This window comes from Mus musculus, chromosome 5 (assembly GCF_000001635.26).
Source record: "Mus musculus strain C57BL/6J chromosome 5, GRCm38.p6 C57BL/6J".
Classification (NCBI taxonomy): Eukaryota; Metazoa; Chordata; class Mammalia; order Rodentia; family Muridae; genus Mus; species Mus musculus.
In genome coordinates this window covers 143,890,435-143,917,785 of record NC_000071.6, presented here as the reverse complement: position 1 = coordinate 143,917,785, position 27,351 = coordinate 143,890,435, and the positions used below count along the sequence as shown (strand labels likewise).

Sequence of the window (27,351 nt, the reverse complement as noted above, 5' to 3'; positions counted from 1 at the left end):
CAATCACTTTACACCTTAAAATCACTATTCAAACAAACAAAACCACAAATAAACAACCCTCTCAGAAAGGCTGGCTGTGGTTTTCCTGGCAGCAACCTGTGTACTTACTAGAAAAGGTTTTGTGGCGTCCTGGAAGTGCTCAGGCCGTACTCTTCACACACAGCGTCACTAGGGGGCAGCTGAACAAAAGGAATGAGGCTTTGCAACTGAAAGACACCAAGAGTAAAGGTTACTTCTTAAGACAGTAGCACCAAACTTCAGGGAAGATGAAATATGGTTTCTTTCCAGGGTAAGCTATGTCTCATTAAGAGCGTGTGCACGCATGTGCACACACAGATCCAAAGAAGCCTGACAACAACTATTTTACAGTGCTATAATGACTTCCATTTGTTTACTAGAAAAATGAATCACCAAGTTCCTACTTGATGACACTATGTTTTTCAGAGAGAGACAGGATATATTATTTCATTTTCTAAAAAATAAATTTTAGGGCTGGTGAGATGGCTCAGCGGTTAAGAGCACCGACTACTCTTCCAAAGGTCCCGAGTTCAAATCCCAGCAACCACATGGTGGCTCACAACCATCCGTAACGAAATCTGATGCTCTTTTCTGGAGTGTCTGAAGACAGCTACAGTGTACCTACATATAGTAAATAAATATTTTTTTAAAAAAAGAAAAATAAATAAATTTTTAAAATCTTTAGCTCCCAGACACTAATTTTAGCTATAGGGTACTTAAATATCTCTTTTTGGACTTTGGTCTCTGTGAAGCACAACAAAACCTGCTACAATCACTAGAACCAAAACCCCAAAACAATAACAACAAAAAACCCCCACTTCTCAGGGGCTAAAGAGACAGCTCAGGTGCCGGACGTGGTGGCGCACGCCTTTAATCCCAGCACTTGGGTGGCAGAGGCAGGCGGATCTCTGAGTTCGAGGCCAGCCTGGTCTACAGAGTGAGTTCCAGGACAGCCAGGACTACACAGAAAAACCCTGTCTCGAAAAACCAAAAAAAAAAAAAAAAAACAGAGAGCCAGCTCAGGGGTGAAGAGCATACACTCCTCCAATGGACCCAAGTCAGTGCCCAGTACTCATGTCAGGTGCTCAGTCTCCTGTAACTCCAGCTCCAGGGAGATCCACCATCTCTGGCCTCTGCAGGCAGCAGCACTCCCGTGTGTCTATCTACCCCCTGCACACACCTGTACGCAATTAAAACAATAAATCTGAAAATCAAACATTTTCTAGTAGCTGGCCAGCCCTTACCTGCTTCTGGCCAAACACAGACCCGATATTTTCCTTCATGCCAGAGCTGCCGCTTGTGCACACCACAGGCTGCCGCTTCCCCTGTCCGAGCTGATTAGTGCAGCTTACACGGACGCCTGCTGAGATGATACAGTACGCCTGTAAGACCTGCACCATTTTGGCATACTCCTGTTTGAGAAACACAGACTCAAGATTACTTTGATCTTACAGGAACTGCATGGCTAAACTTACAACATCTGACTCAGGGTTCTACACAGTCTTGAAAATAAAATAAGGGACAAATCTTTGACACAGGATCTGTGAGGAATCGTCCCTATGAATGCTGTAAAGTAAAACTTGGCTCTGGCTTCTAGTCAGTCGTCTTATTTTTGGCAGGTCTGCAGGTGCTCCATCATTAAAAAGCACATCCTAGGGGCCGGGGAGCTAACTCAGTCAGTAAAATGCTTGCCGAGCGAGTGTGAGTACCAGAGCCTCACGTGAAACTGTTGGGTATAGTGGGACACACCTGGAATTGCTGCACTGGCAAGGTGGACATTGGAGGCTCTTTGAAACTCGCTGGCCAGCCAGTCTACTAAAATTCATGAACTCCAGGGTTAGGAATACACTGACTCCAAAGATAAGGTGGAAGTGACAGAAGACACAAGATGTTAATCTTTGGCTTCCACATGCACATATACATCTCACATACACACAAAGTACATTTCTAACCAGGTGGGCGGGGCATACCTATAACCCGAGAAATTTAGGAGTCAAGTAGGAAGGCCATGAGATCCAGGCCAGCCTGGACAACAAAGTGGAACCCTCTCTCAAAATCTAAAACAACAAATGCATGTCCTTTGAATTTAGAATGCTTCATTTGGAAATTTAGTCTTCTTGTTTTTTAAGACATGATTTCTGTATATAATTCAAGATGGCCCTACAATTTGAGGTTTTTTTTTTTCTGCCTATACATCTTGAATCTGGGATTATAGATGTGTGCCATCATCCTGGCTCCTTTACTTGATTTTTTTATAAGAAATTTTATCCTTCTATAGAGACTAGCCATAAACATACAAGTCCTATTTTTAAAAATATTCACTGGCTGAGCGCAGTAGTTATCATGCTTACTTACTGACTTGTTCTGCAAAGTTTCCGTTAACTTGACACAGGACAGAGTTCTTTGGGATAGGAAATCTCAGCTGAGAAAATGCCCCCAAAAGACTGGCCTACAGAATTGACAACCGCTGTGCCATCTCTCCAGCCCCCAAATAAAATAATTTTAAAAGCATGTTTCAAAACAAAACATCTGGGCATGGTGGTAAACACCTGTAATACCCCCACTTAAGAGATAAAGGTAGGCGCTGACAAGCCCAGACCATACATAATGAGCTAAGTCTCAAAAAAATTTTTAAATATATTTTTAAATTAAAGGAAGAAAAATTAACTGATATAAATATCATTCATATATACACACACACATACACACACACACACACACACACACACACACACACACACATATATATATATTGAGACAGGGTTTCTCTGTGTAGCTCTGGCTGTCCTGGAACTCACTCTGTAGACCAGGCTGACCTCGAACTCAGAGATCCGCCTGCCTCTGCCTCCCAAGCGCTGGGATTAAAGGCGTGAGCCACTATGCCCGGCAACTCACTCTGTAGACAATTTTTTAAATCATAAGCTACATTAGCAAAACTTGTGAAGGCTGGGATGGTGAATTTACCTTTTTAATGTTCCTCTGAAACTCTTTGTAACGCACGGGTAGTGTATAAAATAAGTGCTGCACACTGACTGTGGTTCCTTTAGGTCGGGGGTAGGGAGTTTTCTGGGTGATTTTCCCATTATGGTCAAACACCAGTCGAGTCCCAACGCTTGCAGACCCGTGGCAGGTAGATATAGTGACATCACTGTAAGAGAGTGTCAGGGACAGCAGGCGTTAGGGGTGCTTTAGGGTTGCTGGGATGCAGCTCTGAGGCAGAGCTCGTTCCTAGCACTTGCTTTCAACCCATGCTTCAGGCCCTAGCACTGCAAGGAGTCTGCGTGTGGAGACCCCTACAGAACTCAAAAGGGGGAGGTATAGGAAACCTTTTCCCACTTTCCCTTCTCTCAAAGCTTTCTTGAAATGGTGATATTCTCGGACAATTAAAGTTTGCACTGAGTAAGGAATCACCATAATAAGTTTAACCCCTAAAAGATGGTGAGACAGTTTTATAAATGCTTTGTTTTTTTTTTTAAAGATTTCATTTTTTTTAGGTTGAGTTGCAAAACAACAAAGCATCCCAAATTCTATTCTCAAAGCTTTATTTCTCAGTTTTGTTACTAATGGAACTGGTACAAAGACTTCAAAGACATAATTCAAAAATATAAAACATATAGCTTCATCATAATTAAAATAGGGCTTTCATTAAATCTTTCCCTAAAAACTGAAGGACTGAAACTAATGGTACTCACAATGTATCATGTATGTATTACTTTATCGTTACTTATTTTTGCAGTGCTACTGGCTGCCCCATGTATTGTAGGCAAGCAGTCTGCAGCTGAGCTACAACCCTGGCCTGTGTGATCCCTCAAGGTTACGAAGTGCTTTGAGACAGGCGGTGACTTTTGTACAACATGATTTGCTTCATTCCATTCCTCTATTTCTCACATTTCAGTAATCTCCTTAGGTTGGCAATGAGATAAAAGAGAATTAAAGCTCGGAGTCAAGATACTTCAGTAGTAAAGCATAAACCACGAGGGCTCTCATCATGCTTCTCGATCTGCAGGAGTTGTTACATGTGGCAGCCAATGAGAATAATGCATCACCTTAGTGCACACAGAGAGCTCAGAGCTTCCCCCCGAAAGCCAAAAGTTTCAACCTGCGTGAGGTCGGCAAACTCTTGAATCTTAGATGTGTGATGTTTCAGAGCTGAAAGAGAGTAGAAAGGCCCAAAATGTCTTCAGTGATATCTATCACAGTACGTGGTGTAAGACAGTGTTACTCAAACATCTGAGACACGTGGAAATGACTACTTTACGATTAGGAACATTTATCTTACCTAGACCTTCAAAGTTTTCTTCTTCTACCCCACATCCATTGTCTGAAACTTCAATGAGGTCCACCCCATAGTCTTTAAGCCTTAGATCTAAAAAATTCAATATATTTATTTCTTAATGATTAAGCCATGGTAACATGCTGACAATATCTGTAACATAGAATGCAAACTTAGCAGACATGCCTACACTCTTACTAAAGGTACTACCGTCATTCTAATGGCTGTGTGCAGCACTGAAGCCCAGAATACCGTAAATGCTACGCAAGCACTCTACAGTGGAGCCACAACCCTAGCCCTGCTAGGCAAGCACTGTACAATGGAGCCACAACCCTAGCCCTGAATGCTTTATTTTCGAAAGTCCTCCTTGTAAGATCAGATTAAATAGTTGGTTTATTATTATCATCATTGTTATTATTACTATTTCAAAAGAAATACTTTTAACATAGTCATTAAGAACAGGCTCGGGCTGGAACAATGGTTCAGCAAAGCTAGGCTCACAACCAAGAATATAAGAACAGGCTCTGCAATCAGTTCCTGGATCATATTTTCTGAGCTTTATAAAAGCCTCAGTTTAACTAAATTCCTGGTACCTCTGTTTTCTCTTCTGTATGACAGAGATAGTGACTTCCAAATCATAATAGTCCACATACTAAATAAGGCATTCCTTGTACAATTCTTAGCACAATGCCTACACACAATGTAATTAAATTCTTATTCCATAGCTAAATAGCTGGCACAACATTGTTGTAACAGTTTTCCGTGATTTGAAAAATTCCCTCCAGGAGCAAGAGGGCTTGTGAGACTCCAGAGGTAAATAAATGTCACAAGTCCAGGAAAGATGAGACTAAACTGCTGAGTTTCTTAAAAGCTGCCTCAGGGATCATCACTCAAGCTGGTGTGGGCGGTTTGGTAATACAGCTGCTTTTGAATTACTATTGATCCCGTAAATAATCCCTCATCCATACTTCTGTCAGCATTGTCAATGCAAACACATTAATTCACCAAATTAGAGTGTGGTACGTTACGTTTTCGGTCTGTCAAGAAGCCCCCTCTCAGTAGGGAGTTGTGTGTATTGTGCTTCCCCTGGGAAAGTCTTTCACACAACTGTTAACATCAAAATAATAGGTATAGCAGTATTTGTTTTCTAATAATCCAGTAACGTTTCTGATATAAATAGCATAAATGATTACTTCTTGTTGCTTAAAACTCTTCCAAACCATGGGCTGGAGACATGGCTCAGCGGTTAAGAGCACTGACTACTCTTCCAGAGGTCCTGAGTTCAATTCCCAGCAACCACATGGTGGCTCACAACCGTCTGTAATGGGATCAGATGCCTTCCCTCTTCTGATGTGTCTGAAGACAGCTACAGTGTACTCACATATATAAAATGAATAAATTAATCTTTATAAAAAAGAAGTTTCCCAAACTTACCAATAGTAGTAGCACCAGCATCTACACTATTTTCTATCAACTCCTTCACAGCGGTGCTTAAACTGAGTACCACCTGCCCAGAACAAATTTGATGGACTGACTTCCCATCAATAGGCTTGATGGCCTTAGCACATTCTGTACTAAAACAAAACGAAACAAACCAGTCACAAAACACAAAATCGATACTTAGACAGAGCAGATACTTCAATCTTGGTAAGTGGCTGATCTGTAACTAGTTAGCCTAACCCACTCATTATATGAACACACTCATTTCACTTGCAGATATGAATGCTCGCCAATCTTTTAACACTCGTTTAATATGTATTTAAAATTGAAACTGAAAAATCTAATTATCCATGCATCTATATGGAGGAGACCTGTTGTAACCCTCAAGGGACAGATCAATAACACAGAGTTCTTTTACAACACAGAGTTCTTCATTCTTGAAAAGTTGAATAACTTTTCAACATTAGTTTTTTTGGTTTTTTTTTTACACTTTTTTTTTTTTTTGGTTTTTTGAGACAGGGTTTCTCTGTATAGCCCTGGCTGTCCTGGACTCACTCTGTAGACCAGGCTGGCCTCGAACTCAGAAATCGGCCTGCCTCTGCCTACCGAGTGCTGGGATTAAAGGCTTGTACCACCACGCCTGGCTCACAATTCTTAAAAAGTCAAAGTTTGGTGGGAAATACTGGTTGACAAAAATCATCTTCCAACTATGTAACTATTCTCATAATTGCTTTTGAAACCTGTACCCAAATCCATGCTGCCTACACTGCTCTGATGAAAGTCCTCAGAGCTCATGTTTGAGACAAGAGTTCATTCTCAGCCTCCAAATGATAGTCCCACCTCACGACCACACTCAGCGAACGGGTTAAGTCTCTTTCTGTCCTGGCTGGCCTAGGGTAATCGCCTTTTTGTCTCCAGTTTACCCTGATTGCTACCACCAGTTTTGTTCACTCTGACACAGGTTCCAAGGTAGCCCAGAGCGCCCTCAAACTCCCTATGTCGTTAAAGGTAACTATGAACTCCTGCTGAGCCTGTTCCTGCTCGGATTATAGGTGTGGCTTGATTCCCACCAATTTCTTTTTACAATTACAAATCCAGTCGAAAAAAATCTTTAGGTTTAAATTTTTAGTGGTGCTCATTGCCTATCATATGAAGTTTGAAGTCTAGCAACGACAAGGTCCCAATCTACTATCACTAATTCCCCTACGGTTTAGTCACCATAAAAATAGTTTCCCGGCTATGAAATGCCCCATAAAAGTATAACAGAACATAGGTGCATCCTTGCAGTAACAATTTTAGGGTATTTTCCATATGGTCTGACATATAGTAGACTTCCAAAAACCCTGGTGAAATAAACCAACCAACCTCTTTTCTCTTCAATCTACCTTGCACAGAACCTCGCTGGTTATCACAGCACTCGGGTGTTTGAAGTAGGAGGATCCCGAGTTCAAAGCACTACCTCAAAAAACCAAAACAAACACTTGCACTCGTTCTAACTGCAAAGGATCTCTGGGGAAATCACAAGGTTAAAATACAGACAGCAAATTTGCATTTACAAATCTGTCACCGAATGTAACTGTGCTGGCCTTCGAAGATGTGCTTCACTGCTATGATGCCGCCTGTGAACACTACACCAAACGCACAGAAGCACCTCAATATAATAAAAGTTAAAAACCCTATTGACTGCAAGATCAGCGTGAGCCTTTAAGCCTCCCTCCCCAAGTCTTCAAGAATAAAGACTCAATAAATAAACAAACAGCGGAAACGAATTTTGTCTACGGCGACTGATTTTCGTGCTGGGTTTCAAGTGCACGGCCTGTGGCGGGAGGATGCCGAGGAAATAGCTTCCTCACAGAGGACCCGGTCCAGTCCGCGAGCTTGCCCGCCTCGCGCCTCAGCCACTTCCGGTCCTTTCAAGAGACCGGGATACCGGGAACTCTATAGAATGCGCCCGGAGACCACAAGTCCAGCTCACCTCACGCCTTCGGTTTGCTCCATGGATGCAGGACTCCTCCAGTCACAGTCACCGCGGGAGAGTTGGCGCTGCCGCTCTCGGGAAAAGACGCGTCTCCTGGAACACCCATTGGTTGCTTTTGACATATGATCCGCCCCTTCCGGGCGGGCTAGCGAAGGCATGCCAAGACCTCTTTACCGGTGATTGGCCAACTCAAAGGTCAAGTTGGTGACGTTAGACCAGCCCGGCCAATGAAAGCTCGGGGACTTCATTTTCCGGAACGCCAGCAGCAGAGTCAGAAAGAAGGCGGCTGCTGTCTGAGGTGGCCTTGGGTGGCTTCTGAGCGTTCCTGTCCCTCGCCCGCTACCTTCCTTGGGTTCCCACCATGCCGATGTACCAGGTAAAGCCCTATCATGGAGGCAGCGCACCTCTGCATGTAGAGCTTCCAACCTGCATGTACCGGCTCCCCAACGTGCACAGCAAGACCACCAGCCCCGCCACCGACGCGGGCCACGTGCAGGTAGGAGCGTGCGGCCCCTGCCTGGTGCGCAGGCGCCGTTCGTGCCGCGCCGCACCCTGCCCTATCCCTCGTCCAGTCTAGCGCGCCGGCGCTGTGTCTGCCTAGGGTCCCGGTCCCTTCTGCGGCCGGGTCCGACAAAATCCTCCTAGATGAGTGCTGCTGTGGGTTCCTGTCACGATCTCCAGGCGCACAGAAAAGTGAACAACACGAAAAATGCTCATTCGGAGGAATTTTCAGAGCGATCCCAGGGTTACCATAACCCAGGTTGACGGGTTTAGTGCCCCATCCTTCCCAGTTTAACTTTTCCACAAGAGGTCCCGACTTTTACTGTAGTTATGTGTTGTTTTTTTCGCGGTTAGGTTGTGGAGGCTATCTTTAAGCTATATAATCTTGATGGTCTGGAAACATAGTATGTGTTCTGTTGTCTGGCATACTGTACAAGATTTTGTTATAACGATAGTGAGTGATCTTGTTCCTGGCCACACCCCGCTTATTTATCTGCCCGGTCCTCACTCATGGGCGCTGGAATTTATAGACTAGCTAACATAAATAGCCTGTATAGGAATGGAATTCCTGGCCCAGTGGGCAGGTTTGCCTTCCACTTTTTAAGTTCTTTTTCAAAGCGGTTATACAGGTTTAAGCTGTTACCAGCAGGATAATGGAGACATCCTAATGTAGTTTTAATTTGGATGTCTCCAGTTTCTAAGTAAGTTGAGGTCCTTTTTCGTGTTTCCTGGCCATGGGAGTGTGGGGCAGAAACAGTGCCTTTGTAGCCCAGGCTGTCCTGGGATTCTTACAGCCAAAGATAATCTTGAGCCCTTTCTCCACCAGTGGAGAAAGAGCTTCCAAGTGCTGGGGTTAGAAGTGTGTGCCTGCCTAACTCAGAACAATTATCTTACCATGCTTATCACTATTGTTTGATCTCATTTTCTTTCTTTCTTTTTTTTTTTTATTTTGGTTTTTCGAGACAGGGTTTCTCTGTGTAGCCCTGGCTGTCCTGGAACTCACTCTGTAGACCAGGCTGGCCTCAAACTCAGAAATTCACCTGCCTCTGCCTCCCACCATCTCGTTTTCTAAAGACTAAAATTTGTTAGGTCTCAAATGGCTAACTGAGGTGCCCTTTAACATATCAAAGCAGACACTGGCCCTCAGGTCCACCCAGCACCCCTCAGTCTCTACCAGTGACAGGGCCTCCTGGTTGGTTTACCCCATCCCCTACCCTGAAATCTCCAGCCCAGAACTGAGCAGGGCTTCCCTCTCCCTAGCTCCTCTGGCTGCTACATAACTAAGCCGTTTGGCTATGCCAACGTCCCAGCTCAGGCTGGCCACGTTCACTCCGGACTCTCCAGCTGTCCCTGCCTCTGCTCTCCCTTTTATCTACAATAAACTTTACCCTCCAACCTTAGGAGTTGTCGCGCTCTTCCTTTTACGTTCTTCCCCACCCCTTTCAGTTTTCTACTGATTATCTATCGCAGCCCAGATTTCCAGCAGATAGAAAATGGGGCATTTTGGATAAATACGTAAAGAGATGCCGCTGTGGGCATCTCCTGATCCTTGTCATCCCTGATTTTGCCTACACTGGGAGAGAAGTGGTTAATTCAGAACCTGGTGGTATTAACAGTTGTCCAGCTGCGGAACTATGAAAACAAGAGCAGACATGGATCAGTGGTCCGTCAGCTAGACGCCGTCTTGGCCCCATAAGTGAGCATCTGAGTTTGACCCCTGGAATCTACATGGAAGGAAAGACTCAATGCCCCTGTGCTGTCCCCTGACCTCCAGTCACATGTGCACACATAATAAATGTAGAAAAACGAAATAAAGCCTATAGCAACTGTGATTGGTTTCTTAATGCATGCCAGACTGTACTTGGCAAAGAGGATGCGTTGGTACAAAGGATGAGCTGTTGGCTCTCTGTGGAGTTACTCTCTCAGTAGTGACTGCTCCAGATGACCAAGATAGGAGAATGCCAGTGCTGCCTTAAAGCAGTGCTCAGACTTGATCACTTGCTCCAGGGAGAGGCTTCCAAACTGGAGGGTGCTTCAAAGCCTGAGTTCCAGGCTGAAAGACATGGCTCACTGCTTAACACCTTTCTGCTCTTGCAGGGAGCCTGGATTTGGTTTTCAGAACCCATAGAGAGACTTACAACTGACTGTAATCCTGCTACCAGGATATCCTATGCTCTCTGCTCTCCTCCAGGCACAGTGGTACACACACGCACAGACAGACATGCAGGCAAAACACCTATACACATAAAAATAATTTTTAAAACCTTGAGGTCCTTTCTCCCCTTTCTTAAACAAATTATTTTCTATTGTCCTCCTCCCATCTTTTGTCTGCTCATTCAGACATAGTCTTTGAAGGTGTGTGGTTGAGACTGTCTCATGTAGCCCATGCTGGCCTGGAACTTGCTATGCAACAGCTGAGGCAGTAAACTCTTGATCCTCTTGCCACAACCTCCCAAATGTTGGAATTATAAGTATACATGACTTAAACCAAGTATTTTTAACTAGCCTGTTACTGATAGTAAAGGATTCTGGGTACAATGAGAGGCCTACGTAGGAAGATCACATGAGCCCAGAAGCCCAAGGTCATCCTGAACAACACGTAACAAGGAGGTTGTTTGGTGGGGAGGAGGTCGCCTACCATAGCATGCATGTGGAGGCCAGAGGACAACTTGTCGGAGCTGGGTCTCTCCTTTCAGCGGGGTCTGGGTGATGGAATGCATTGTCAGGACTGCCAGTAAAACACCTTTTATATACTGAGCCGTGTGTTTTTAGACAGGGGAAATTTGGTGGCAAACTAATTTGGTGATAAACTAACTTTAGGAAACATCCGAGCCTTCTTTGCAAGCCCTTGAATCTCGCCAAGATGATATTTTAAAACGCTTGTATGAGTTGAAGGCAGCAGTCGATGGCCTTTCAAAGATGATTCACACCCCAGATGCAGACTTGGACGTAACCAACATCCTGCAAGCTGATGAGCCCACAACTTTAGCCACAAACACATTGGACTTGAATTCCGTGCTTGGAAAGGTGAGAAACCAGATGTCTATGAGTGCCAAAACATGGGGCCAGTGGCTTGGCATTGTAGTTCTCAGAGGTGGAGTAAAGCACTCGTTTTCTTTCTTCTCTAAATGATTGCACCTAGAGCTGCTGCTGCTTGTGTGTGTGTGTGTGTGTATGTGTGTGTGTGTGTGTGTGTGTGTGTGTTGTGGGGGTCACTCCAGTGATCCCAGAGCTTCAAGGCTGGGCTAAGAGGATCATGAGTTCTAGCTTACAGGAGACCCTGGCTCAAAAAAATAAATGGAGCAATTACACCCAGAGCTATAAGGCCTCTTGGTATGGTGAGGGGTGACCAGAGAGAGAGAGAGGAGAGAGCAGAAAAGGCAGGTCTAGAGTCCCAGCATCCTGTTGTCCCAGTCTGTGTCAGCTACCTCTAAGCCCTGGGAGGAAAGGGCATCCCAGCATATTCTAGATGCCACTAGATAGAGTAGAAGTGTCCCCTACTCTTTTTGAGGAAATGCCCTGGCTTCACAGATGTAAAAATCTCACCTCCCCCGTTGCAGTACTTTGCAACGAGCCAGCTCCAGTGCTTAAGTTTGGTCTATCAAGGATAGATTGTCGGAGCTGGAGAGACAGGTCAGCAGCAGCTCTCGTGCTACTACAGAAAATGAATGTACCAGCTAACATTTATGATTGAAGTTTATAGGACTCAACTTACTTAGAGGACCAGCAGTGGAGTAGGCCAAGAAGCCGCATAAGTAATCCCTAGAACTCTGACAATACAGTGCAGACACCTAAAGGGTGCAAGTGCTGCAGTGACTCGCCCAGAGCTCTGACAGCCTTGGTGCCTCTGCTGCACTTTGTCCTGTCTCCTGCCTTCTCTGTCCTGCATATTTTCATGCACTGAGGAAGCAACCAAGACCTGACCAGACCCCTGAGGAGGCGAGTCCGGAAACATGCACAGCCAGGGTGCTGGCTGACAGTGTGCTGGGAAGGCTGACATGGTGTGGAGGATGAAGTCAAGACTCTGAACCAGGAGCCCACATCTCACTCTTGTGTGCTTTGTGTGTGTGCAGGTTCATGTGCACACGGATGCATGATGTGACAGCCTGCGATGAGGCATTTTCTCGGCTGATGCTCATGTGGTTGTCAGTCTCTCACTGACCTAAGCTCACCGTCACCTGGCTGGCCAGACCTGCAGACTAGCCTTTGTTCACCTCCTCAGCTCTGGGATTGCAAGCATGCTTTTCACCTGGGTTTGAAGTTGACCTCAGGTCCTTATGTTTTAGGGCAAGCACCTTACAGACCGAGCTGTCTTCTCAATTCTGGGTTTTGTTGTTTTGAGATAGGTTCTCATGTTGCACAGGCTGGCCCCAGACTCACTTTATAGATGAATGTCTCAAGTTCCTGATCCTCCTACCTCTTTTAGAAAGTGTTGACCTACAGGCTTGTGTCCGTCAGCACTTCCTACTGAGCTCAGTGACTTTGGATAACCTGCTTACCTCCCCAGGACTCAAGTTTCTCCAGCTGTCAAGTGGGGTCACAGCAGCATCTTTAAGTGGGATTTGAGACTCAATCAGACCCTGAAGTTGTGGGGGGTAGTACCTAGTTCGTTTGTGAACACAGATGGCCCTTTTGTTTTAAGACAGTTTCTGTGTAGCCCTTGCTAACCTGGGCCTCATCCACTTGCCTCTGCCTCCAGACTGCTGGGATTAAAGGTGTGTGCCACCTCACCTGGCCAGTTGGCTTTTGTTGGCTTTAGTGTTTTGGTCTCTCCCTCAGGACTATGGGGCGCTGAAAGACATTGTGATCAACGCAAACCCAGCCTCCCCACCACTGTCCCTGCTTGTGCTGCACAGGCTGCTCTGTGAACGCTACAGGGTCCTGTCCACTGTGCACACACATTCGTCTGTCAAGAATGTGCCCGAGAATCTTGTCAAGTGCTTCGGGGAGCAGGCTAGGAAGCAGTCCCGCCACGAGTATCAGCTGGGCTTCACTCTGATTTGGAAGAATGGTAAATGTGGGACTGGGTTGGACTTACTTAGGCAGCAAAGGTGTGGGACCATCCACAGCACTAACTACAGCCGATTGTTGTTGGGTGAGATCCTCTCCATGTCTAGCCAGCTTGTGGGGCCACTGGAGAGGGAGGTAAGTCTGAGACCAGATGCCCTCAGTGTTCCGAATGAGGGGTTTCTCAGTGAGACAGTTCCAGGGAAGCAGAGCCTTGGAGGAAGGGGTCCTCCTGTGCAACCTTGCAAACCAAGGAAATAGCTATCCCTCCCCACTGGTCATATTTAAAAAACAAGGAACACCAACAGTGTCTTTCTGTTTGACCTGTAAAGGACAGCAGGGTATTATTTATTCATTGTTCCACAGAGAAATACCTCTCCTGCCTGAGCTTCATTTAGGTAGAAACACATTATTGCCTGTCACCCGTTCAGTGATACCTGTCCTATTTTGAGACAGTGTCTCAATTCATAACCCAAGCTAGCTCCAAACTCTGGCCTTTGGTTTTCTTATCTCAACTTCCAGAGAAAGAATTCTGCACATGCACCTTTATGCTGAGCCACCCAGTGCTATCTCCCTCAGCCTCACGTCCAGAGTGAAGAGATCCTTGCCCTGGGCAAGCAATGGAACGTCTAGTTTCTGGGCTGTAGCCTCCAAAGTTAATGGCAAGGGGATGGAATTGATGGTCTGAGTTCTGTCTAGCTTGATGAAGACCATTATAAACACAAAAGCGGAAAGGGCTAGTCACTTATAAATTCTTTTTAAGCATACATTGTGTATGTGTGTGGTTGCATGGAAGCAAACCTGTAGAGGTCAGGAACAAGTCTTCTACGTTGTCCTGTGTTCTGCTTATAAGCCCTGAGGACTGAACTCAGGAGCCTGTACCCACAGTCATCTCACTGGGCCTTGATCACTTTTTGAAGGGAGTAGGTTGCACTTAGAAGCTGGTGTGGCATGCACCTTTAATCCCAGCACTTAGCAAGCAGAGTAAAGTGGATCTGAGTTCCAGGCCAGGTGATCTATCGAACAAGCCAAGGAAACATAGTGGAGACTCTGTCTCAGAAACAACAAAAATGTAAAAACTAAAGGCTCAGCTGGGCAGTGGTGGCGCACGCCTTTCGTCCCAGTACTTGGGAGGCAGAGGCAGGTAGATCTCTTGAGTTTGAGACCAGCCTAGATTACTAAGGGAGTTCTAGGACAGCCACGGTTACACAGGGAAACCCTGTCTTGAGAAACCAAGCAAACAGAAAACCTAAAGGCTCTTGCATATTACAGATGTTGGGTCATGTTTTTGAAGATGATCTTGCTATCAGCTCATGAATGTGATGAGTTCCCTCTTCCACACAGGACACACTGACTCTGGTGGCCTTTTCCTTTGCAGTGCCCAAGACACAGATGAAGTTCAGTGTACAAACCATGTGCCCCATTGAAGGAGAAGGGAACATCGCACGTTTCCTGTTCTCTCTGTTTGGCCAGAAGCATAATGCTGTCACCCTCACCCTCATCGATAGCTGGGTGGATATCGCCATGTTTCAGCTTCGAGAAGGCAGCAGTAAAGAAAAAGCGGCCGTGTTCCGCTCTATGAACTCCGCTTTGGGGAGGAGCCCGTGGCTGGTTGGAAATGAGCTCACTGTGGCAGATGTGGTGCTGTGGTCTGTGCTCCAGCAGACTGGGGGCAGCAGTGGGGCAGCACCCACCAATGTGCAGCGGTGGCTTAAGTCCTGTGAAAACCTGGCCCCCTTCAGCACTGCCCTTCAGCTCCTTAAGTGAATTCGAGCAGCTTGTCTTGCAGGGTTCAACAGAAGAATGGTACGGCTTCCAGTCTGTTGTCAGAAAGGGACTTGTCCAATAAAGTACCATATCATCTATGGAGTTTATTTTATTTTAAAGTGAGTAAAACCAAGTGCAGTGCACTGAGATGGCTGCCAGCCAGAGGCAGGCACTTTATGGCGTCAGAGATTGCTATCTGAGGACTTCAGGTGGTTTGGGGAGTTGGGGCTTTAAGGAGGCAACGGATCATGGGAGACTATACAGAATAAAGGTAGAAGACATTTTAGCTGCTGAGATCACTTTAGGGCAAGCTGCAGGATGATGCCAAGTGGAAAGAACAGAGGGCTGGAAGAGTGCACAGTGCTTCGAAGCAGAACTCTGACCTTCCAGGCAGTACAGAGCCCACAGACATTTTGAGCCAAGGAGTGATCAAGTGTCCTGGTAACTGGCCATGGCAGCAGTACAGAAGGACCAGGGAAGACTTGCAGCTGCCACAGCAACAGCAGCCAGGCTGGCAGTCATCCTGGGGCAGGCAAGCGGGTGTGGGGAGGGAGCACTGATTCTGTAGTACAGCCCTCGGGAAGGAAGGCAGGATTCCTGGTCAATAGGCAGAGCTTAAAAAAATAGGTTCAGGGGTGGGGAGTAACATTTGAGTAGGAAATTGAGGAATCAAAACTTGGAGGAGGTGGGAGGAAGAGGCTTCATTTAGTCCAGTCTTGGGTCATGGAAGGGTTGAGGGAAAGGAAGCTGGGGTCCTTTTAAGTCTTTACATAGGTTTTCTCAGTACAACTGGGAGTCACACCTGTCCTCACTAAGGGTTGGAAATGTACATTCCTATTGACTATAATGCAAGTCCACTTTCACATGCTTGGCGGCATAACTCAGGCCACAGGGTAGGCCCCATTTTCCCTCTCATCTCTTCAGCCCTCTGTCCTGAGAAAGGAGGCTTAGTTGCTTCTTTAGTTCTTCAATTTCCTTCTCTTGTTCTATTATCTTCATCTGCAATGTGAGATTAACCTGGAAAGAAAACATTTTAGACTCCATTAAAATGGCCCAAGTGTTCAGACATCCTTGCTGGGTCTCAACAGCAGCTGTCACACTCTGAACATTACTAGTCACCTCTGTGGGGCTCAAGTGTCAAGTTGCCACAGAGTACCGACTACAATTAATTGATATTCTTCAGCCCAATCCATTAACAAAGATTATGTCTGCAGCTCATTGGGTGTCTTCCTTCAAAGTCTGTCAGTCCTTGATGGTGGTCCATCTGTTAACTCACATTGACTTGGAACTTTACTGACACCCAGGCCAAGCTAGCTGGATCATGGACTTCCAAGGATCTGCGGCTTCCCACCTCCCAGCTCACCACCAGACATGGCTATTTAAATATTTTTGTTTTGTTTTTAATTTAGAAATTAGATCTAACATTTACATATTTTTGTGTATGGGTGTATTTGTACTAGGACGCACTTTTGGCTATCAGAAGAGATTTGCCCATCTATCCTTTACATCCACTATTTGTGTCTGAGGACTGGACTGATGACCACACTTGATAGTCAGGGCCCTTAACTGTTGAGCTGTTTTTCCAACACTGATGTTTCTGAGGCAAGCAGCTTCCTTAACCACCTCCCAGCTTAGCTTCCAGGTAATCACTATAAACAGTTCACAAGCTAGTGCCGATCATAATTACTTCTGGGATCCATAAAGTGGAGAACTATACTCTACCCCTTGTCCTCCCAGAACTTGCCAGGTGGTTAGGGGAGTGGAGAGGAGAGAGGGTGTCAGATGCTCACAGTCCTTTGCTGACCTGGAGACTGCAGCTGGAAAGCCTGACATGCACCACTATCCAAACACAATGTAACCCATGGATTCTGCTCGAATGCAGGTTGCTGGCTGCTGCTAGCTGCTGGTCTAGAGACCATACTTTCAGTAGCAAAGCACTAGGCATCTAGGACCAGCCTAGGGCCCATTGGCCACAGTGACTGACGGCATGAGGCTGGAGGTAGCTATGAATGTGACCCAACACAGAACTGTAACCTAGTTTAAACATATATGTGTGTATGTATATAGACCTACACACACATCTGTAACTTGGATCCATGATTAACATGTAAACTTTGCACATGAACTTCTGCTGGCCAGCCTCAATAAGAATATATTTTGTATCAACCTTTAATGAAAACGTAGGTTTCTAGAGCAAGAAATGGATGCATCACCTATCTCAACATGCAGAGGAGATGGTATTTTGGCACCATAGCTATATGGCAGGAAAAAGGCAGCTTAGACAGTGGCATGCTGAAAGCTATGCAGAGGCCGGGCCTACCACTACTGTCCACTCCTACCGAGAATCACTGCCTTTTTACCCAGTACGTTAGTACAATCATTTGGGGAAATCAATCCATGGTTAGGAGAGAAAAAGAAAACATTCCTCCTGAGTTACGTGAAGACAGAAAAACAACAAACACCCAGGAAACCTAAGGCCTCGACTAAGTTTAGAACAGTAGTTGGCAGTGTGCAGAAGCTTACGTAGACCATAGATATGCTTACGGGTTCTGTGCCAATTCAGTACCTGAAACTCTCAGACAACTTATAGCTTTAGCTATTTTGTTTCCATAAACTCCAAACTCATAGCTGTGAAATGCAACTTCACCGGCCACTGTGAAACAATGATGCTGCTTTGATGATCTGTACTTAAAATTACTGTGAAGCCATGCTGGGGGTCAAATAGTCTGTCCCTAGTACAGGGCAGGGTTTCATTTTTATCATTAGGTGTGTTTATGGTTGAGGGGATGTACACATGCTCTGGACCATATATGGGGGTCAAAGTACAAGGTTTTGTGGGGTGCTCTGTTGCACGGGTTCTGCGGAATCCAGTTTGGGGTGTGAGGTTTGTCTGCTAAGTGCCTTTAACTGCTGAGCCATCTCACCAGCACAGGGAGGCGTCTGCCAAGAAATTTCTAACAAAAAACAGCCTGAAAGCTAAGGGTAAATAGACTCAAGACCTCTAGATTTCTAAATTACAACAAGTATAATGCACTTAGAAGGAATAGTATCTGTCACTGTATGACAAATTATTTAACTTAAATCTTTACTTCCTTACCCGTGAAAGGGAGATTAGCAATGTCTGTTTTTGTTTTGTTTTGTTTTTCGAGACAGGGTTTCTCTGTGTAGCCCTGGCTGTCCTGGAACTCACTCTGTAGACCAGGCTGGCCTCAAACTCAGAAATCCGCCTGCCTCTGCCTTCCGACTGCTGGGATTAAAGGTGTACGCCACCATGCCCAGCTGAGATTAGCAATGTCAACCTCAGAGTTGTGGCTTTATTGAAAGCTCTGGGAGTAGACAGTTCAAGTCTGCAATCCCAGCACTTAAGAGGTATAACAGGGCATGTGTGCACTTTGTTCATATGCACAATAAAATAAAAATATGTTTTAAAATTAATAAAACTATCATCGGGGTGGGTGGGTGTGTGGATGGATGGATAGACAGACTGACTGACTCTTGGAATCATACCCAACCCAAAGTATTTGGTAACTATTAAACAAGAAAATGCTACATACATTTCCAGTTGTTTGAAAAAGCTCACTCTGCAGCAGCTGAAGGGCAGATGGTCTCTGTGACACATTCCTCCCGGTTAGGAGCTGGATATACTTGGCTTGCACCGGACACCTTTTACTGAGGGATTCGGGTATCCGACCAGTCCTTACGCCTGTTAAGACTGTTGCCCTCTCCATTTCTGTCCCGAATGGCTGAAAGAGCTCGAGCAGGATCACACCCAAGCTATACATATCTGACTGCAGAGGAGGGAAACGGCATGCAAAGTGTGTTAACAGTTAGGAGGGCATGTCTAACAGTACAGTCTCTCAAGTAAGGATGCATGGAGGAGGCCTTATAGCATCTCCAAAGAAGGGTGTCTCAGGCCTCAAAAGCAGGAATCTGCCTCAGGGAAGAGATGTCTGAGACCTTCCTAACCCCATCCCTTTGATACCCAGAGGGCATACACAAGCCTGGAAGGTAGTGGTCAGATGAAGGGTAGGGGTATCCCAAAAGACACAACCGTCATTGCCCTACCCAACAGAGACATCATCCCACCACCCCACCATAATCCAGGCCTGACAGAATGACCCAGGCAAAATGACCAAACTCATGACTCCTGTCTTAGCAACAGCAGACTGTCTCCAGGTCCTACCTACTAAGGCTAACCTCTGCCTCTATTCATAATTGAGCGCTTTTTTTCAAGACCAATTTTGGTGTGTGTGTGTGTGTGTGTGTGTGTGTGTGTGTGTAAAATGTGTGAAAGCCAGAAGAGGGTATCAGATTCCTTGGAACTGGAATTCCAAGTGAGTAGCCTGCTATGGGTGCTGGGAACCAAACTCTGGTTCTTAGCCTCTTAGCCACTGAGCCAGCTGGCCAGCCCCATGCATTGTCGCCGTGCAGAAACCTGCCCTGCTCGTCGCCGTGCAGAAACCTGCCCTGCTCTCCCTAACGGGAGCTTACTAGGAAGATAGGCTCTTAAGAGCAGGAAGGAGTTTTCCTGGCAACTCATTTCCAGTCACTAAAAACCAAAATGAAATGATGCATCAGAAAGATCACTGTTTAGGCTGCGGTAGTGGAAAGGGATTTATTTCAAGAACCGTAACTGGTAGCCCATGCCTGCAATCCCAGCACTCAGGGGTCGGAAGCTAGGCGGCGCCATACAGACCCTGTCTTATAAAATGAAAAAGGCGCTTGGAGCACAGAACTCAGTGCTGGACTTGACTCGCTCATGCAAGGCGTGGCTTCAGTCCTCAGCTCCACAGAAACAAACCCAGCAAAGTACAGAGGGAAAAGTAGAATGCTTAAAAATTCAAATTCAAATAGAAGAGACTATTTTAACATTTCTCAAGGAATAAAGAGGGCTAAGACCTTACAGTATCTATATTCTCTTTCAAGAGGAGTCAGTGGCACACGGAACATCTGTTTACCTAAGTTTCCAGTCAGAGAAGGACTGACTGAAGAGACCTCCATCAAGCCTAGCTTCCTGACATGAACGGTGACATTTAAAAGGGAAGGCTGACTTCAACATTTAGTGCCATCCGGGGAATTTGAAATAGTCACATAGCCTAAAGGGAATGTTCTTGCTGGCTTGTCTGACATGACAGGTCACCTGCAAGACTCAGCTATGGCCGGCGCACCTCTGCCACAGAACTGCACGGATGGTGCTGCTCTTGCTGATCCTTGACAAACCGAGGGAAGGGGAACAAACAGTACCTTGGCATCGTACTGGGATCCCTCCAGCTGTTCCGGTGATGCGTAGAGACAAGTCCCCACTCTGGATGTGTGTGTCCGTGTTCCTAAAATTGAACGGGCCATTAAGCAACCTACTGTGACGCACACAGACCTCTCTCTGCCGCTCCTGAAGGAACGGCCGCCTGCTGGCCTCACTTATGGAAGCTCTAAGACTCTCGGTATGTAAGGACATGTTCAACTAGGTCTCTTTTTAATTTTTAAATGCAAAGATAAAGAAAATAAGTGAACAAATAAATAATTACCTTTCCCATTTCTGTTGGTCCAGTCTGCATTCTGGATGATGTCTGCACAGGCCAGACCAAAGTCTCCTATTTTTACTTGCTGATCAGGGCCATGAAGAAAAATATTTCTAGGCTACAAATAAGCAGAGAAGTCAACTCAGTTGTCTTAAAACAAAGAGTAAAAACTTAGGAGTTGCTGAGTGCCAGGCATGGAGGCTGACACCTGTGATGCCACAACTGGGAGGCGGAGGCAGGAGGGTCGCTGTGACTATGGAGCCAGTCCGGGCTACATGGTGAGTCCAAGGTTATCAAGGCCTATACAACAAAAGCCCTATTTCAAGCAAACAGAAAGCTGCTGGGCTGGGGGGCAGCGCCGTGAGTAGGTGTCGGCTGTGCAAGCACATGGCGTAGAGTCGAGTCTCTAACACTCAGGTAAAAAGCTGGGTGTGGCCCAGGAGTGCCTGTAACTCTGGCATCATACAGAAGACACAGGAGGGTCCCTGGGCTTGCTGGCTGCCAGCCGCTTCAGTGAGAGATGCGGCATCAAGAGAATAATAAGGGAGAGAGTGATAGAGTAGGTCATTCAAAGTACTCCTCTGGCTCACACACACAAGCACACACCACACACACACACACACACCCACACACACATGAGCATGTGAGCACACACACACCACATATACATTCACATCACACCACACCACACACACACACACACAAAGCATGCCACCCACATAGACACACACACCACACACACTGAGCATGCTACACATACACTCACACACCAAAGTAAAAAGGTTGCTGAGTGCTGGCCGCTGAGGAACGTTTTGATGTAGCACGAACAAAGCACTGTGACCTCACTCCAACAAGGCATAAAGTAACACACACACACACACACACACACACACACACACACACACATATATATATATATATATATATATCTGCGATCCAGCACTAGAGAGGGGGTGGCAAGATCAGAGGTTCAAGGTCATCCTCAACTACATAGCAAGCTTGAAGCAAGCCAGAGCTGCAAGAGACTGTTTTGAATAATAGCAACAACATCACCATGTAACTGGGAGAAAAGATTTTACTAAAATTAAAGCTAACAGATTAAATGTAGTTCACTTTTATGTTAATATATGTCCTACTCTATTTTGGTCCTGCTAAGAGTTTGGTTTTTTAAAAATCGTATGTGCAGGGCTGAAGAGATGGCTTAGCAGTTAAGAGCACTGACTGCTCTTCCAGAGGTCCTGAGTTCAGTTCCCAGCAAGCACACAGTGGCTTACACCATCTATAATGGGATTCAATGCCCTCTTCTGGTGTGCATAAAGACAGCTACGGTGTACTCATCTACATAAAATAAATGAATAATTTTTTTCCATTTTATTTTTTTCCATTTCCAAATTTTTTATATTAGGTATTTTCTTCATTTACATTTCAAATACTATCCCAAAAGTCCCCCATACCACCCCCCACTCCCCTACCTACCCACTCCCACTTCTTGGCCCTGGCGTTTTCCTGTACTGAGGCATATAAAGTTTGCAAGACCAAGGGGTCTCTCTTCCCAATGATGGCCGACTAGGCCATCTTCTGCTACATATGCAGTTAAGAGTCACGAGCTCCGGGGTACTGGTTAGTTCATATTGTTGTTCCACCTATAGGGTTGCAGACCCCTTCAGCTCCTTGGGTACTTTCTCTAGCTCCTCCAAATTTTTTAAAAAACTGTGCATACATGGCATGGCATGGCATGGCATGGCGAGCGAGGTCAGAGGACAACCTTCAGGAGTCCCACTGTGTAGATCGTCAGGGTGGAGCTCAAGTGCTCATTCTTGGTGGCAGGCATCTTACCCTGGCCAGCTCACTTGGTCCTATTAGATTTAATTATAGTTGATATGTAAGGGAAAAGAGAAATGCTTTTAGCCATAAGGTGCCAGTTTGGTGTAAAAGCTGAGAAACGATGCTTGCAATTGGTACTATAAATGAGGGAACAAAATCTCGGGCTGGCTCCAGTATAACATGGATTCAGTGCACACGCCTTTAATCCCAGCACTTGGGAGGCAGAGGCTGGTGGGTCTCTACATTTGAGGCCAGCCTGATCTACACAGAGACTTCCAGAGAAAGCCTGTCTCAAAAAAAAAAAAAAAAAAAAACTGAAAAAAAAAATAAAAAGAACGAACAAAGGATTCTTTTGACAAACATAATTCTAGAACAGTTCTAGAACTGAGCCAAAGGAATCATCATGGTAAGAGAGACTAACCAATTCCATAGCAGCCTCCCTCACCTGTAAGCCCTTGCTCTAAAGCCGTTCTCATGGGAAACATAACCAAGAGAGGAAGCAGAGACCTGGTGGCTGACGGTGCCACGTTGGTGGAGGAGAGCCTGGCCACGACCCTGCACTCTAAACTGTATGAGGCCATCATCAAGGAAGACTGTAACACCATCAAGACACTTCTCAGAAACCACCCTGTCAACCAGCCCCTGACCATCCTGGCCAACTCCACCCGTTACAGACTACTGAGCCAGGTACTCCCTCCTCTCTGTCACAGTAAAGAAACAACAGAGCGGGAAGCGGTGGCACACCCTTTTAACCCCAGAACTTTGGAGGACTTCACAAAACATAGGGCTCCGCAGACCATCCCCCAGGTCCAGTACACATACCCTAGCCTGCAACTCCTCCATCCTGCGCCACACACAGATGGATGGATGGAACACAGCTTGTGTGGCTGGAAGAAGGGTACCCTCCTCCTCTCAGAACACACCCACAGCGACGATGTCATGTAAGGTGAATTATTTTTCACTTCCTATACACACCTTCCTAGATTTTCTGTTTGTTTGAGGCTGGGCTTACTCTATAGTCCAGGCTGGCCTAGAACTCACCATGTTACCCAAGCTTGCCTAAAGCAAGCAACAATCCTCCTGTCTCCACCTCCCAAGTGCTGGAATTATAGGTATGAGCCCCCAAAGCTGGTTGATCATTGCTTTTGTAATTAACTTTTTTTCTTTTCCAAAAAAGGAAAGTGGCCCCCGTCTTTGTCTCACTCGTCTGTCATCTTGCAGACATGGTGTGTTTTAGGACCCAGCATCCTCAGCTCTACCAATCACAGTAAGGACATGGACCACAGCACCTATGAAACCTTAGAAACCCACATTTTATAGCTCATGATGGCTTGGCAAGACCTAAACAAAATGTAACAAGTACTTGCTATTCAACTTGTGGGTTAATTTAAGGACTAAATGATTTCAGAGCAATTTGCTCCTGATTTTATAGCCAGAGACGGCCTCGTACTCCTGACTCTCCTGCACCTCCACCCCCCAGGGGCTAGGATTATTTACAGGTGAGCACTAACATGCTCAGCTCTAAAACACAAAGTGGGTCATTTAAATTCACCAGTTATGGTAATTTAAACTCAAGGAGAAAAGCTTCAGCCAGGAATGATAGCACATGCCTTAGGAGGCAGGGGCAGCTGGATCTGTCTGTGAATTCCAGGCTCCATCTACACAGGGAAACTCTCGCCAAGAAACAAAACAAAAACAAACAAACAAATAAATACAACATCTCAATGCATGAACTGAAGCCAAGCCAATGCTAACATCCTTAGACTGTGGACCAGTGAGCTGTGCCAAGTAACCATGTTTGTAATGCACTGTGGTTTCCCTGCAGCAGACACAGCCTATCTTTCCCATCCATCTGGCCGCCGAGTACCGCAAGCCACAAAGTTTGCTTTGCTTGTTACAACACGGTGCTGACCCAGAAGTAAGGTAAGTTACCTCAGCATGCTGTCAGGCCTAAGTGAAGAGGGGTGTGTGTGTGTGTGTGTGTGTGTGTGTGTGTGTGTGTGTGTGTATGTGTGTGTGTGTGTATGTGTGTGTGTGTGTGTGTGTGTGTGTGTGTGTGTGTGTGTGTGTGTATGTGTGTGTATGTGTGTGTGTGTGTGTGTGTGTGTGTGTGTGTGTGATTCAGATGATGTGTCCCATTCCGTGTACAGATTATGTTGGGATGAATCTTACTTTGCTGACGAGGTGGAAACTAATACAAGAATGGTAATCAGCCAGCTAAAGAACTCACACAAAATAATGGCTCAGCTGTAGAAAACACAGAAAGTTGGGACAATAGCACTCAGGAAATCTGACAATATGGAGGGTGGTGAGGGGACCAAATAGATGGTAGGCTTCTTATTTATTAACAAGGAAACGTTCATTGTGCTTAAACTCTTGCCGCTGATTTTATAACAAACACTATCAGAAAAATCTACCCAATCAATCTTGGCTTGCACCTCCTCTGGCACCACCAGCTCCAGTTGGGCCAATCCTCTCCATGGCTGCCAGTCGCAGCCTGAGCTCTCAACTCACTCCATCTTTTAGAGGCTCCTCAAAGACACTTTCCTGCACTAGAAATCACACATGGCTCCTGGGTGAGCGAGGTTCTGCAGCTCTCCAGAACACTGACACATTCAGCACTCATTTAGTCCTTTACCCTGCCTGCTTTCTTTCCCATCCCTGAGTATAAGCCTTCAGGAGGCTGAGCCACCCTGCTGTTTCTCCAACACCAGCCTTAGGCGGCTCACACACAGCTAAGTGTGGGTGAACTGAAGACCAGCTCCTAAGGCCAGGGAGAGATAACAACCCCCCCACCTCCCCACCCCACCCCCGTCTCTGGCACTACAAAGACAGTTCGGAGGCAATCCTGAGATAGGGGTTAGAGCAGGCCTGAAGAGGACCAGGCTTCAGTGACCTGAGAAGATGCAGGACCCGAGTCCTGCATTCGCCTTCCTACACTTGGAAGTGAATGTCAGGGAGAAGACAGACAAAGCCAGGAGACCGAGGGAATGCGAGTTCTGCCCTCCAGTGTTCACTTCTAGGATAGTCACAGCTCATACCAAAGTCCGACCCTTTCACTGATACCAGTGAGCCAGTGCTGAGCCATGCTCAATGCCAGGGATACAGGAACAGCCAAGGGACAGCCTTTAAGGGGCCAAAAGTCCCAGAAGAACCCAAGCTTAAGCAGGGTTCTCTAAGAACCTAGGCTCCACCCAGCAGGGACTTAAAAAACAACCCTAAGACATAGCAACACAGATTGCCAATCTTCTTTTAAATCCAAACCAAGACTGAGTTCCCTCCCCAGCATGAAGTAAAAGCTTGGCGGAGGAGCACATGGTTTATCAGCCAGTGCTGGGGGTGGGGGTGGGGGGTGGGGAAGGGCACATGGAGGGAGGGAGCTCACTTGCTGACCAATTTCAGATTTGGTGGAGACATTGTCACAAAATAAGGTAGAGAGCAACAAGAAATACAGTTATCATTGACCCCAGGCCTCCAGATAGACACAAGTTCATCTGCACCTGAATACAAGACTTCAACTGGTACTCTCCTACCTGTAGTCAGGGTTGCCTTCTAACTCTTTACTGTCCCTCAGTGAGGTGCATCCGGCTTAACACGTGGTAAATCCCTTCCAGGGACGCCCAAGGCTTCACTACCCTTCACCTGATGCTGCTTAACTGGCCAGCCTCTTCTACCACTTGGTCCAAACCCAGCACTCAGATCCAAAAGATCCTGATGGACATTCAGAACAACGCTGTCTTGTGTCTGTGCATTTTGTGTGACCACGGAGCTCAAGTTAATGCCCGGGTAGACAACAGCAACAAGCATTCAGCCCTCCACCTGGCCATAATACACGGGACCTACCCAGTTCTCTCCTTTTTGGCTCAAAATGGTGCCCAGGTCAATGCTACTAATGAATCCAGCATGACGCCCCTCCACATGGCTGCAGACATACTGAACAAAAACATGATAGAGACACTCATTGCCTTTGGGGCCAATGTGAACTGTGCCATCTCATCTACCGGAAACACAGCTCTGAAGCTGGCCGTGTGTACTGCATCGAGCAAAGTCGGCCGACTGCTGGCAGCGGGGGTGGGCTGCATCCGTCTGCTGCTAAATAACGGAGCCCAGGTCAATGCCCAGGACCATGAAGGCCAGACAGCTCTGCACGAGGCATGCTTTGGAGGCAGAGAAGCGATCATCAGTCTCTTGCTGGAATTTGAGGCAAACGTTAACATTTTAACAAGAAATGGGGAGTCTCCCATTTACATGTACCTTCAGCGCAGTTCCAACATCAGAGACAGATCGCTTCTGGCCAGACTACTTTACCGCACTTATCCTTTAAGACTGAGCAATAAACAGGGGATTCTACCAGCAGGAATCATGCTGCCAGAATACCAGCTCCTAAGGGAAACCCTAGTAAAGTTATCAAAAAAACCTTTAACCCTCGAGGCCATCTGTAAGAGAAGCATCAGGAATGTTTATGGGGAGAAGTACAAATTCCACCTCGAGAAGCTCCTCCCGGCAAAGCTCTGGAACTCCATATATGGCATCTATGACCTCACCTACCTGCTCAAAGGAGAGCCATGACCTCCGAGCCTGCCGGAGAACCTCAGCAATGCAAACTCTTGTTTCTGGCTAGACAGATACCCAGAAATCACTTGGACTTCACTTCCTACTGCAACGTACAAACTACTGGCCCTTAATCCCTCCAAAAAATTAAACTGACTTGCACATAAGCTCTCATGGTCTTCTAAAGTTTTATTTAGATTCCTTTCTCATGATTTAATTCTGGCCAGAAAAGTGGGCTAATTGCTTTAAGATGTATCAGCCAAAAAAAAAAGAATCCGTTTTGTCTCTCCTTGATGGCTTGATGGTCCTTTAGGAATTACAACAAACGGTCCCTATGGGGGGTTTGTTTGTTTGTTTCATGGTGGTTTACTTTGGTTTTGTGAGTCTCACTATGTAGTCCAGGCTAACCTGAAGTTAACTGATCCTCTTGTCTGCTGGATTTATATTTTCACTGTGGTTTGGTTTGAGGGTTT

At 46.1% G+C, this 27,351-nt stretch overlaps 4 protein-coding genes across 24 annotated transcripts in view; 2 read left to right on the top strand and 2 right to left on the bottom strand.

The window, feature by feature from the left end:
- The window catches only part of Pms2 (PMS1 homolog2, mismatch repair system component), a 62,845-nt gene extending 54,960 nt beyond the window's left edge, over positions 1–7,885 (bottom strand). For 5 of the 17 annotated variants that reach the window (XR_003955592.1, XR_001784634.1, XR_377191.3 and 2 more), the window contains exons 1-7: positions 7,707–7,885; positions 5,726–5,865; positions 4,298–4,384; positions 4,065–4,167; positions 2,983–3,166; positions 1,263–1,430; positions 109–206 (exon numbers count right to left, since the gene is read on the bottom strand). Coding sequence is in view for 3 of the 17 variants with exons in the window: in NM_008886.2 (NP_032912.2) it covers positions 109–206; positions 1,263–1,430; positions 2,983–3,166; positions 4,065–4,167; positions 4,298–4,384; positions 5,726–5,865; positions 7,707–7,729 (803 nt within the window). In the remaining 14 variants the exon portion in view is untranslated. The remainder of the gene's footprint in view (positions 1–108; positions 207–1,262; positions 1,431–2,982; positions 3,167–4,064; positions 4,168–4,297; positions 4,385–5,725; positions 5,866–7,706) is intronic. The other 12 variants (XR_003955593.1, XM_006504812.2, XM_030254203.1 and 9 more) reach the window with 5 other exon arrangements.
- Positions 7,886–7,946: 61 nt separating this feature from the next.
- On the top strand, positions 7,947–15,082 carry Aimp2 (aminoacyl tRNA synthetase complex-interacting multifunctional protein 2). Of its 2 annotated transcripts, none has more exons than NM_146165.2 (4): positions 7,947–8,085; positions 11,031–11,237; positions 12,990–13,221; positions 14,596–15,082. In NM_146165.2, the coding sequence occupies exons 1-4, from the start codon at positions 8,071–8,073 to the stop codon at positions 14,982–14,984; spliced, it is 843 nt and encodes a 280-aa protein (NP_666277.1). In that variant the 5' UTR covers positions 7,947–8,070; the 3' UTR covers positions 14,985–15,082. The 2 variants fall into 2 exon arrangements, with proteins under 2 accessions (NP_666277.1, NP_001165617.1); NM_001172146.1 differs by having other exon boundaries at positions 7,947–8,205.
- Eif2ak1 (eukaryotic translation initiation factor 2 alpha kinase 1) overlaps positions 15,069–27,351 on the bottom strand; it is an 84,926-nt gene continuing 72,643 nt past the window's right edge. The window contains exons 12-15 of one of the 2 annotated variants that reach the window (NM_013557.2): positions 20,510–20,621; positions 20,229–20,311; positions 18,539–18,772; positions 15,069–16,001 (exon numbers count right to left, since the gene is read on the bottom strand). In NM_013557.2, coding sequence (NP_038585.2) covers positions 15,897–16,001; positions 18,539–18,772; positions 20,229–20,311; positions 20,510–20,621 — 534 coding nt within the window. In that variant the 3' untranslated portion in view covers positions 15,069–15,896. The remainder of the gene's footprint in view (positions 16,002–18,538; positions 18,773–20,228; positions 20,312–20,509; positions 20,622–27,351) is intronic. The other variant, XM_017320685.2, reaches the window with a different exon arrangement.
- On the top strand, positions 22,719–27,149 carry Ankrd61 (ankyrin repeat domain 61). 3 transcript variants are annotated; one of them, NM_025732.4, is made up of 3 exons: positions 22,719–23,014; positions 24,153–24,250; positions 25,942–27,045. In NM_025732.4, exons 1-3 carry the CDS (start codon positions 22,802–22,804, stop codon positions 26,894–26,896), a joined length of 1,266 nt encoding a protein of 421 aa, NP_080008.1. In that variant the 5' UTR covers positions 22,719–22,801; the 3' UTR covers positions 26,897–27,045. The 3 variants fall into 3 exon arrangements, with proteins under 3 accessions (NP_080008.1, NP_001297701.1, XP_006504922.1); NM_001310772.1 differs by having other exon boundaries at positions 22,719–23,273; XM_006504859.4 differs by lacking the exon at positions 22,719–23,014 and adding an exon at positions 23,302–23,594 and having other exon boundaries at positions 25,942–27,149.